At 41.3% G+C, this 13,017-nt stretch overlaps 1 protein-coding gene across 5 annotated transcripts in view; it reads left to right on the top strand.

The window, feature by feature from the left end:
- The window catches only part of MTRF1 (mitochondrial translation release factor 1), a 143,681-nt gene that overhangs the window by 65,193 nt on the left and 65,471 nt on the right, over window positions 1-13,017 (top strand). For all 5 annotated transcript variants that reach the window (XM_086934939.1, XM_086934940.1, XM_086934944.1 and 2 more), the window contains exons 4-7: window positions 2,267-2,348; window positions 3,273-3,380; window positions 3,463-3,635; window positions 11,678-11,795. In XM_086934939.1, coding sequence (XP_086791065.1) covers window positions 2,267-2,348; window positions 3,273-3,380; window positions 3,463-3,635; window positions 11,678-11,795 — 481 coding nt within the window. The remainder of the gene's footprint in view (window positions 1-2,266; window positions 2,349-3,272; window positions 3,381-3,462; window positions 3,636-11,677; window positions 11,796-13,017) is intronic.

Genomic DNA, 13,017 nt, shown 5'->3' with positions numbered 1-13,017 from the left:
CTGGGTTCCCTTGTTTTGTTTAAATAACTGACATCATTGACAGCCATCCTGACTCACAAATTGAAAGTCACCAAGAAAGAATTCAACACGGTTCATTGCACAATAGCTGCATGGCATCACATGCTAAGATGGAGCTTCTGTACTTGCTGCCATATTACCAGTAGCTATCTATTAGACATGAAGAAAAGGCGTTGAAGATCCTGGGGAAGACGAACTTTCAATGGATGAAAAATATATACCCGGGAGGCACGTTTATTAAATTGGGGGAGGTGGGGGGGGTGGTATCCCAAACACAACATCATACTCCACTGCTAGTCTTTATACATTACAGACTCAGAGCTGTCTTAAGAGCAACATTCTCCTGGTTCCCTAATAAGCCCCAGTCCCTTCGCATACTCAATATACTGCTAACCCCTACGACTAATGACAACATCCTCTAACTCAATGCAAAGTGAAGTTGCAATAATCCAAAGCTGTGTTGAAACGATGGAATAAAACATTTCACCTGCCCATATCAGAGGCAGTCTGGGAATTTCGCTGCTCCCAGACTTCAATTGTAATATGTGCATAATACATTTAAAATATATACACCAATTCTGCCACACCTCTGCAAAGCTATATAAATGCAAGCTGAGGCAGCGCATGGTGTTTGAGATGTGGGTCAGCAGAGGCAAATTTCATAGAGTTGGCATGTGAATGCCCTAAAATACACCGATTTTGGAGTCTTTTCACGGATATATTGTCAATCCTGATCTTGGAAAAGGTGACGCATCAGCCACTAGTGTGTCTTCTAGACTTAGTGAAGCACATACAGCCAGCAACTGGAACATTTGCAGTAATGGCGCTACGGCTCATCACAAGAGAAGTGGCAATATGATGGAGGAAAGGAAGGGCACCTACAAAACAACAGTGTATATCAGACTTGGTGCATCGCAAAGAATAACTGGAAATATATGCTGAAGAGCTGCCTGAACCGTCACTGCCCAAGAACATATGGGTCCCCTTGACAGTCTACCTGTTGAAATGGGATGGTGCTCCAGGGGCTCACCCTTCAGTCTGAAAGTTGCTGGACCTTGACTTTGTCATTATAGAGTGCCTACACAAACGACAAACTCTAGAAAGTAAGACTCAAAGCTGTTGGGTCCAGGGAATTGATGTTGAGTATGGAGTTTAAGTCTGTTATTATTGGAGAGAAGCCTGGGGTGTATTTTCAGTGGTATTGTTGTAAGTGCAGATAGTCTCAGACGATCGCTGTACCAGTGGTGTCATGGCCACGTCAGGGCAAAGAGATTCAGGGTACAGCCTTCCACATTTGCCTTCCTCAGTACCTCAGGTGTCTAGGTAAACTGAAGAAAGTGTAAGCAAAGATGTTGGACCATTTTATTGAGAAGGCATTGCCCTTAGTTCCTGGTTGGCAAAACCTGCTGCATTAGTATTTCTTGTTCTTCAGGGTGGCAAACAAGTCCAGTGTGGGGTGGCTCCACTTATGGAAGATGTAGTCCACTTAATCCTGGTAGAGCGATCACTGGTGCAAGTCTGATAGTAATCGTCTGAGTGCATGAGCTTGATCTTTTTGGTGTTCTGATAAGTGCTGAATAGTGATGTCAACCTGATTGGCTATGGCCACTGCAATAGCAGCTGTACCTCTTCTGACAGAGTCTGGGTCCTCTTTGTTTGATGATGTAAAACACTGATATTTGTTAATCCATCTTGATCAGGACCTATTGTCCTGCAAGCTGGGAGCCAAATCTTTGTTGGTGCCAAAATTTGAAGTGAGCTGTTTGTTTTCAGATGTATGTATGTGCGCATATATACAGCATTCATATAGCGTAAACCGAACCGAATGGCAGCGGAGTGCTGTACGGAGTTCCAAGGCAAAGACTCATCTGCAAGTGATTGGAGATGTAGCTTGTTTCTAGGAGCAAAAGTGGACTGTCACTGCATCATGATGTAGCGTTCTTTAAAGAGGTGTGCCTTCCTAATTTGAAGCATTTAACCATATCTTCTGTTGATCCTTTCTTGCGGATAGGTTTTTCTGTGATTTCTCTTTGGTGGCCATTTTGTTGAGGCTTGGTGATACTTAGCTTGCTTGTAGTATGGCTATAGTACAGTGACACAAGGACATTCTTTACATTTAGAGAGAAATCTGAAAATTGCAAAATTAATTATGAAGTTATCCTGTAGACATAAAATATCTGTTTGTAATCCAGCAATTATTAACAGTACATACCGATATGTAATTCGTTTTTTCTCTTTCCTTTTTCAGCTAATTCGAATTCTTGTCCCACAGGATAAGTATGATGACAACGATGTCATATTGGAGGTGACAGCGGGAAGAACTACCGGAGGTGGGTTAAAAAAGCAGTCGAACAATAACTAATATTGGTTGTTTACTTTCATTAGTTGTAATGTGTACATGAAGGAGGTAGAAAGTTACAGAAGACCCCTCAAGTGCACAGTCTGTTCTTAGAGGGGCTAAGCACATGTATCTTTAGTGGCAAGGTTGCTGTTTAGGTCCCCATTGCTGTTTTGCACTAGTTAACGTCATCATGTTAATTACTAGAGTCCCAGGTATTATTATTGGAACCCATGAGTGAGAGTCCTAAAAGGCAGCATCTAATGGAAATGTGACTAGTCCTCTAGTTAATAATTACTACATTTTGCGTTGGATTGTCTAATTTTCTCTGTTATTGCCTTCCATTTGCCCATTCTGATCTTGTCAGCCCTAATGTCCTGTTATCTGAGATGGTTTAGAGTCTGTGTCTCTAGAGTTAACAATAAGCAACCATTCTTTCTGGTTCTCCCACCTGCATGGCATCTATGGGAACCTCTTAAAATCGGTACTGTGGAGAACGACTTACTCTCAAGAACATTTCTACTTTCACATTTGAATCCCTTACACCTAGTTAAGGGAAATGTATCATTCTCCGGACAGGCTCCCACATTCCAGCCCAGTAGGACAGTCTTCGACGGACCGATTGGCTGAGGCAAATCGACCAGTCATTGCTGTTGCCTTCTCCCACGCCGGTACGCAACCACCTGAGTAGGAGGAGGCCAGTTAACCCACTCACATTAGCCAATCATCAGATGGCACATCCACAGAAATGACACTGCATACAGCTCAAGGGCTTTCTACGACTCTTCAATAGGTCTGCAATAGAGAATCCTCAGTTCAAAACAAACCTTCTTGGCTCTATGAAGCTGTTACATGAAATGCTTTTTTATCTCATAACATTTACTAATATGTGCTTAAACATCTTATGTTTTTATAGGTGACATTTGTCAACAGTTTACAAAGGAAGTTTTTGAGATGTATGAGAACTATGCCAACTATAAGTCTTGGGTCTTTGAAGTTTTAAGTTATACAACAGCAGAAATTGGTAAGAAACAAGAACAAACTGCAGTTGCTTGTCCCCCTAGAGATGTAATGCTTCTTTGTTTACAATGAATTGTGTTTTGCAGGTGGCTTGCACCACGCATCTGCATGTATTTCTGGAGAAAGTGTCTACAAGTTTTTAAAATACGAAGCTGGGACTCACAGGGTGCAGCGAATTCCTGAAGTTGGATTATCGTCCAGGATGCAGCGAATTCATACTGGGACGATGACAGTCATTGTGCTTCCTAGACCGGACGAGGTAAACTAAACCACATCAGAAAATGGAGGGGGGGGTTGCAATTCAGGAGCTTGTGAATTTTGCAACAAAAAATAAAGCAATTCAATTTATATGTTGTATTGCGTTTATATGTATCACCGCAAACAATCAGATGCAAATTGCCCTGTTAGGAGGCACAATGCAATGATGTTGAGTAGACGTCTATGGTTGCGGTCAAGGCATGCAGAGTGAGATCAGCAATTCTTTTGTTTTTTGTCCTAGCGTCCAATTTGCAAACTCTGAACGATCTCAATTTCTGATAGGGCCATAGGGCCATTTTTCAAACTTACAGCTATGCCGGACTTGTCTGTGTACTGGTATTGATCTGCTTCAAATGTTTTCCATTTTTGTTGGATGTGTTTAACAGCTCAACTACAAGACTATGGACTGTTATTTTGATTCAGGATGCATATCACTTCTGATTTACAAAATTCCCAAATTTAAAGAGAAGAATGTTTTCTTCCTATGCAAAATGAGACACATTTTGTAATTTCATTCCCCCTCAGACTGAGCAATAGTAGTCTGCATGAATTCCTTACCTTTAGGAGGTATCCATAATTCCCAAAGACTGGTTGTAAACTGTTAGATTCCCTAACCAAAAAATGTGAATGAATATCTATCAACCACCCCCTTGTCCAGACACTTCTTGAGAATGTATGTTTTTTTTCCCAAGGCTCCAACCTGTATATTGCACTGTCCATTGTTTTCCTTACCACTTGGAAGCAACCTCAATAATTTTGGGAAAAGGTTTGAGTTGTGTCCTACAATTTCTTTAACTGTGAACAAGTGGGGCCGGAGGATTCAGTATTTAAAGTAGAAGACTGCTGCTCATTTTGGGTACAATGGACATTGGATGTGAAACAATTCAGCCTTTTAGTGCTGTTAGCGACAGGACTAAGAATTCAATATGCATATTCCTATATGGCTATATGAAATTGCAACTTTCAGTCGTCTGTCAAAGATTTTATAATTGTGATACTTACCTTTAACTTGTGTAAAAACCAAGGGTGCTAGATTATTAAATGCCTGTAAAAATTAAGTATAGGCCTCATCATTTCCCATTTGGCCACTCCATTATAATTTAGCATATTCCTTTGCTCTGAGGTGCTTATGACACACTTTTCAAGATCAAATGCACCTTTTCTTCAAAACATGCCATGTTGGCTGCATTTGGAAGAAAAAAATGCAGCACAGATAACCAATTTGGAAACAATTCTATCTATGCATGGTAAGGTGTCCTGTCTTATTGTAGTGCTATGTTGTTGCCACTATTGAGCTTTACAAAACTGGTAAAAAAAGAAAAAGAAAACAGACTTCCATTGTACCTTTGTTGGTATCACTATTTCAGGTTGAATGAATGCAAGGATACATTAATTTAAGATCTGGCAACAGAAGACAGGATTGAGAATGTTTAACATCTCTGCACAGACTTCACATTTTTATGCCAGATTTGAAACCTTTTTAAGTTAAACATTATTTGAGACTTGGAGAGGTAAATCTATTACCATCCTTGATTTAGGGCTGACCTATCTTTTGAATTCAAATTAAACATCCCCCACCTGTCCCTTGTGTCCTATGAACACTCCCTCCCCACACAGTTACTTTGATTTCTCTCCTGTGCTCTGTGTACGTACGTCTTCACTGTTGTCAGTGACCCAAGAGTCATAACTGACATGACATTAGTGCACCCGATACACACTATAGCTGCCTGGTTATATATACCATTGTTGGTGGGCAGGGCTAGCTCACTTTGTTTGTCCCTTTTTAATTTAACTAGAGAAACAGTGTGGCTGGTGTCAAAGTCTCACATAGCCCAGTGGCAAGTGCAACAACTGCTAGCTTTATCATGACCTTTGAGGTGTGAGATTACTTATGGACCTTGTTAGAAATAGGGGTCTGTTGTTGGCAGGTTGTTACCCAGCCCAAATAGTGACCCATCTTTCTAGTCAGGATAAGGGGATACACTACTGAAATAAAACCTGCCAACCTCCTTGGTAGCTTGGCACGAGAAGTCATGCTTATCTCAGAGGCAGTGTGTAAAGCATTTCCACATAACCACCAGTAATACAGTGAAAACACTACAAAAGGACACCACACCAGTTTAGAAAATATCGACTATTTATCGATGTAAAACAAGACCAAAACAATAAAAATCCAACATACAATTATCAAAATATGCACTTTGCAAGAATAACCTTAAAAATGTATTTCTTTTAAGTGGGTTTCTGCAAACAACCAAATCCAACAGTTTAGGTCGACCATGTCGATGTGGACCAGCGTGTGTATCAGAAGACTTGTAAACCAGTACTTTTTGTTCTGGCCAACCATGGTGGTGTGGGCTGGCAGCGGAGGTCATCGAGGCTGCGGTGTGAAGCAGAGCGGTGTGTGGTGCTCTCAGGTCGCGGTGTAGTCAGCAGCGCGGTGGCAGTTCAGCGGCGTCAGAGAGACCAGGGCTGCGGTGCGAAGCAGGGCGGTGCTCGTCGCGGTGGTGACGGTCACAGTGCAAGTGGCAGCGTCTGTCGAATATCGATGGGGCTGGCCTCAGTGGGCCGCAGCTGCGATGCGGGACGGGGTGATGCTCCATGTAGCATACGAGCATTGCCCCCAGACCACGGTGTGGGCCACAGATGTCAGCTGGCAATGGTGTCACGGTGAGACCAGGGCGGCGAAGTGATGTGAGGCAGTGCGTAGTGCAGTACCTACAGGTCATGGTGCATGCAACGGCTCGGTGGTAGCGGCGGTCATCGTCGTCAGTGAGACCAGGGTTGCAGGCGCAGTGCAGCGGTGCCCCCTGCAGTACCTTCCGATCACAGAACCACCGGTAGTCTTAATGGTGGTGTCAGGTTGCGATTTCCCTCTGTGGCAACTGAGACACACGAATCCAGAGGCGGTACCCAGTGAGAAGTTGCAGAAAGTTCAGTCCAGTCTTTTGTCTGCCCAAGACAGAAGCAGCTATTGCAGGCCAACACAGGAAAGCACACAGCAAAGTGGTAGTTCCTCCTCACAGCTTCTCCAGCTCTTCTTCTTGGCAGGTTTCTGAATCCAAAAGAGTTCTAAAATTCTGGGGTGTGGGCCCCAATATTGATACCACATTTCCCTCGTTCCCTGACAGGAGGTAGAAACAGCATTGTGTCAGGCAGACCAGGTCTATTCAGGTGCAAGGGAATCTCCTCCCATTAATCTAAATGCAGCCCAGTTCTATTCAGCAGCCCAGCCCTGACTCCTCCAGGAAAGGCACAACACACCTCAAACCCTCCTCCCCCCCCAGTTGCTGTCTACAGTGAATACACATCGCCAGCCCCTGTCACTCCAAAACCAGACAGTCAATTCACAACCCAGCAGAGGCACACAGGATGATTATGTAACAAAATATCCACTTTCTAAAAAAACACAACATAAAAGTCATCTTTACTAAAAGATGCATTTTTACATTCTGAATTCAGGCATGCTAAACTCCATTTCTCTATCTTGTCCCAATGGGAAGTTATACTTGTATTATTTTACAAAGTATCTCCAGGAGGTCAGAAAGCAAAAAGACAGGTGAAACACGGCAAAATATGCCAGGTCTAACAGACCTCATCTAACAAGGCCATTTGTTACCATCCAGTACTGGTTCAGTCTGTCTTTCCTTTAACAGCCATTTTGTCTGACTAAAGAATCCCCCTACTCCACTACTAATGACTCCAATGATGCACATGAGTAATTTGATTCAGACTCAGAATCTGATCCTTTGAGTTCTAGTGATAAACTCTGAGATGAATGTTCTTTTAAGAGAACGTTTTACTATTGCAACAATACTCTAATGGTGTAAATATGACTGAAAAGCACACATCATCGCCTGAAATGGGAGATCTGGGGCCATTATTATTTTCTCTGAAATGTAAAAGGTCAAACACAATTGCAATCAAACATTTTGAGGGTAGCAATTGCAATGTGGAAAAAAGCCAGATTGCTCTGCAATTGTCAGTAGAAATGTGACCTGTTTGCACATGTAGCTGACTGTAAGGAGACACAATCACTCATGCAAGAACTTAGCATCACCTGCTGCCTCCTTTTCACATAGGAAAAACTCACTCTGTTGGATGCAACAGAGAATAATGTGTACCAAATTGCTCTGACGAACCTCAGCCAGGCCAATGATCATCCTATCCTGACCTCTTACCAACATAAGATGTAGGCAGCTTAATTAGATTTTTCAAACACTTACCTCAAACAGGAATGTATGACGTTACAATGCAAACATTTACAACGCATGCCTTTACAACGCAGTTTTTACATTGCAACATCCATTACAACGCATTTTATTTATTTATTTATTTATTTATAAAGTTTTATATAGCGCGAACTTGATCCCGAAGGATAGCAGAGAGCTTTACAATTTGAGGCAAAGGTAACACATCAGAACATTAGTCTAACATGGGGAATCTAATGCGCACTGAACATTTTCTCATCACAGGTCCAAGCTTGCCTTATGGTATCCACTCTGTCACCAGCAGCAACATATATAATACAATTTAACTTCAACACTTAGTGTTTGAAACAACTGAATATTTGAATTGAGGACTGGAAATGCCACGAGGAGCTTGCACCAGGGAAGTGCGAGGACTTATCCTCATCCTACACTTCCCATTGCTCTGTTTATATCTCTCTTTATCGGGCTCGTGGAGACCAGTGTTTTGTTTTGTTTGTATTTTGTTTATTATCCATTTCTTCTTTGAAGAATCGGGTGCTTGCTTAGAGTTATCTCTTTCAGAGCTACTCTTTACTATTGGTTTCCCAGGTTTGGCTCTGAGATTAGTTCTGCCTAGCGAGGCATATGAGTCTTCGATAATGTTAGGTAATTTGCACTCCTGCTGGTGGGAGTAAATTCCCTTAGGCGTTGGCGTAAAGCCACCGCTGCTGCCTTCTTTTTTATGTTACTCAACATAATGTTAGGTACCTGACCAAAATTGCCCATCAGTATCAATCCCAGATCCAAGGCAGGCTCTGCCCAGTACTCATTCTGAATCTGCTTAAGTACATCTGGTATGATTGCTTTTGAAGGGGTACCATGTGTTTGCGCATTCCTGCTGATGTTAGGGCAGCAACGTCTGGATGCGGTGTGTATGATGTTAAGACTGGCCAAGTCGGTCCTTCTCTACTGAGCAGACAGAGTACCACATGTTCTGTTATGTGGGGTAGGGCGCCTTTAAACCAATTAATGTGCTCTTTGTATGTTACTGAGACTTCTAAGTCCTCAAGTGGTTCACCTTCAACATATTCATGAAATAACATTATGTATGCATCTGCAGTTGGGAATTTAACCCAAGAACAGAATACCTTTGTTCTGAATGTGTTGTGTGCCCCCACCACGAAGGTAACCTCTTTACCAGTTGCTGTAATAATTTCATAGTAGCTGCCTCTCTGCAATTGTATGAAATATTGAATCCCACTGTCAGTTGTCCAATGTTTTCATCCTGTTTGGTCATTGTTAGAGCAGTAGCACTTAGCCTATTTTTTTTTATAGTGATATGATTTTACAACGCATGCCATCACAGTGCATTTTTAGAAACTACATTTACAACGCATGTCACTACAACGCATACTACCTTCAGGGCAACAGTAGGGTAAGTGTTGGATAGTGTAGGGGTAAAAATTACTATTCCCATGCCAGTTAGTGCAACAGTAGGGTTAGTGTTGGATAGTGTAGGGGTAAAAATTACTATTCCTTCTCCATTAAGTGCAGCAGTAGGGTAAGTGTTGGATAGTGTAGGGTTAAAAATTACTATTCCCCATTACTTACCTTATAATGCGTTGTAATGGCATGCATTGTAGTGACATGCGTTGTAGTGACATGCTTTGTCATGGCTGCGTTGTAAAGGATGTTGTGTTGTAATGACTGCGTTGTAAAGGTAGTGCATTGTAAAGGCTGCGTTGTAAAGGTTGTTTCCCCTCAAACAGACATGCCATTTGTGTTCTATGATACGTGTGTGTGCATTTCATACAAGATAATGATCTTCTACCTTCTGAGACGCTTTCTCTGTATCCTCTTTCCCAAATACCTGACTATCCTGCGGTGGCCTAGTGACTTCCTTGAAAGCAACATGGTATAGGGTTGTCTACATTTTTAACCTTTCTATTGTTTTCCTATTTAACGTGCCGATCTGGAATAATCCATTTTCCTGGGCTTCACTGTTCTGACTTGAATCTAGGAGGCAGTGATTGCAGTCTTCTGCAAGATCTGCTCATCGACTCGGTTCAAGTCTGCTATCACTATAAAACAGAGCTGAACTGCTCTAACCCCTCTATTGCTAAACCATAAACATCTAAATCATGTAATACAACAATATTAGCTCTCTCAGATCATTCTTTATCACCTACACTTCTCCTGCAGGCAATTTGCTACCTTGAGGATGGCCCTAAAAAGGTGATAACAGTGTGATATCGACAGTATACTGAGAATTCCAGTTTGTCTCCCCATATAAAAGAAAGTGGGATGCTAATATGGTTGCTCTTTGGACGTAATGCAATGGAGGGAATGCTCGGATTATCTTGATTGAAATGATCTACTTTACTGGGGCATGCATGACACTTGGATCTAACCTACTTCAAATTCTTCCAGCGTGGTCGAATTTCCTGTGAAAATTCTGCCATAATTCAAAAGGTGGAGACCCACAACAATCATGTAAATTTATGGGTATTCACAAGCCTTTTGTGAGTAGCTTCTCACTGTTAAAATGGTTGGATATTTTACTCCAGTCAAATGCAGGAGTAAATACATTTTTAAGATGAGAAAGAAGAGGAACACTGCTAAAATTCTTGGGGAAATAAAAAAGACGAAGCAGTGCAAACTAACCCTACTTTTCCTCAAGTGAAATGTACACTTTGTGGATTAACTTCGGCATCCTCAGAAGTTACAACAGTTACAGAGATCCCCAGGAGTATTCCTGGAATACTTTGAGAATTTCAGAAAAGCAGAAATGTACTCATTGTAAATTCTGACCTTTCCATCTTACACCTTTTATGAATCGGTTTCATTGTCATTGTCCCTCTCAATTGATTTTATTAATATCCTTTTAACAATAAGTGTGAAATATGTGCCATACATTTACCATTCAGAATATGATATGATGTACAAACACTGCCAGATTTCTGGAATGTGATGGCATCATACACAGGATTATCAAAAGATGTATTGTACCTCAGCACTCGAAAGCTTATTTATCCTAGAAGAAAGTGCTTCTAAGGGAGTTTATTCCCTGGCCTGTTTAAAGAGCCACCACTGCCAATTGCTCATGTGAACAACACCAATATTTAGCCATATAAAGAGAACATCTACATCGTGAAATTCCTTTGATATTTTAATAATATCTTGTTTCGCACAATTATTATCTGTGCAGTGCTTTTTGATACTACATGATGCAACAATTATTGTTGAAGGTTCTTCTGTACTCGGATCCCAAAGAAATGAAACGGGATTATCTTGCTCAATGTTATCATATAGATGGTAAAAAACACAGTTGATGGACAGAATGTAGAACAATGTCATACATTCACCCCAGTACAAGGATCTGGGCCTAAATCCATCATTTTTTTGCACTCCACACCACCCTGGGTTAGACACTGGCTATATGCAAATCAGCTCTGACCCTGTGCCCCATGGGAACAGTCCAGTCCGAACTACCAAGCCATGTCTTTCCCAGACCGGAATCAAGCATCCAAGGACCGGTTTCTGGCTATCAGCCTTCATCAGCCTGGATAGCTTAACTCATATAGATGGTTCCATGAAAGGCGGCCATTGGAAATTTCTGTAGGGATATTGTTCTTTTCTTTGTTTTTAAGTGAGGCCCTCATTAAAGCATGTCCCATTGGGTACATTGGACTTCAATTACCTGGCTATTGTCTGCATTTCCAATACATAATACATACCTCAAAACAATAACTAAATTTGTCCTGATGAAGTTACATATTCAACATTTATCTTTCTTCCTGTATCGTAAATGTTTTCTCTTTATAGTATGTAACAATACTTTCAATCACTCTAGGTAGACATCAAAGTGGACAAGAAGGATTTGCGCATTGATACTTTCCGAGCAAAAGGAGCTGGGGGACAACATGTTAATACAACTGATAGCGCCGTGAGAATTGTCCACCTCCCCACAGGTACATCTTTGTATGTGTTTGTTATAAAAATATGTTCCTCTATTACAAATTCTTCTAGATTCCTAGCATTATTCACAGCCACTGAATAATCTCTTGTCACAGTCATCAAAACTGCAGGAGACAAGTTCTTGTGCCTAGTTTTTAGAACTAAACGGACACAATATTGCATGTAACTGATAAAGCGTCATGTTCACGGGAACTTCACTGTACAGGCTTCACAGTTTCTGGATACAGGTTTTGATAAGTTGGCACTTGACATCTCCTTTGCCAAATGCTCTCTCATCTATGAATCCGAATGAAAAGCAGCATTTATTTACAAAATAGATGGAAAACATAGAGAAGGCTGCCAATATTGAAACATTGGAAGGTATCCTGATAATTAAGGGTGGAGCTTTGCTGGGTCTTCTCTAGGACACCAATCAAGTATCTGAGAACATGTCAGGAATCCCTCTCCACCAATACATTGCATGTCTGTGATGCACAACAATGAGTAGGATGCATGGAGTTGTTGCCGAAATATTCTGCTTTCTCTAGTCAATGCAGATAAAGTAAACCTTGTAGTGATGATTGCACTTGGACATCCTACTCTGCTTTCCAACTTAACACACCCATATTTCTGCTGTTTCTTACATTGCTGATCAATGACTCACAATTTAATTCTTCTGAATTATAGATTGGATTGTTTCGTCCATGTTAGTACTTGTGGCCCGGCTAGGTGCACAGAAGGATTTTAGAGCAGTGGCATGGCCATTCATGTGTCTAGGCATCCACTAGCACAGTGCTTCCTTGTTATTAGGTTCTTCTTAAATTCTCTACCCATCTCTAGAGCAGAGCTCTTCAAACGTCCTAATGCTGCGTCCACCGTGTAAAAAAAGAAACTCATTGCCCTCCCTTCAATTATTCTCAATTATTTGGTTAAATTGGCAGTTTTTAAATATGTATAACATATTTAAACATTGCAGTTACGTTTTGTTACCCCTTTTATGCATACTCCCAGTCAGGATATAAATGACAAAAGATGTTGTCCATTGTGCACTCGGAGATGCTAACAACCTAATCCTTGGTGACCTTAGCCTATACTGGAACGAAGCCAACAACACGCTAATTCAAACTCTAAACAATCTTCTCTGTGACAATAATCTATCCCAACACAGAGGAAACTCGCAACAAAGGAGCAAACTTGGATGCCATCTTCTCTCATCGAGACACAATTACGATCGAC

Source organism: Lissotriton vulgaris, chromosome 8 (assembly GCF_964263255.1).
Source record: "Lissotriton vulgaris chromosome 8, aLisVul1.2, whole genome shotgun sequence".
In the NCBI taxonomy this organism is placed as follows: Eukaryota; Metazoa; Chordata; class Amphibia; order Caudata; family Salamandridae; genus Lissotriton; species Lissotriton vulgaris.
Note: the sequence above shows the minus strand (reverse complement) of the source record. Positions and strands in the feature narration are given on the sequence as shown.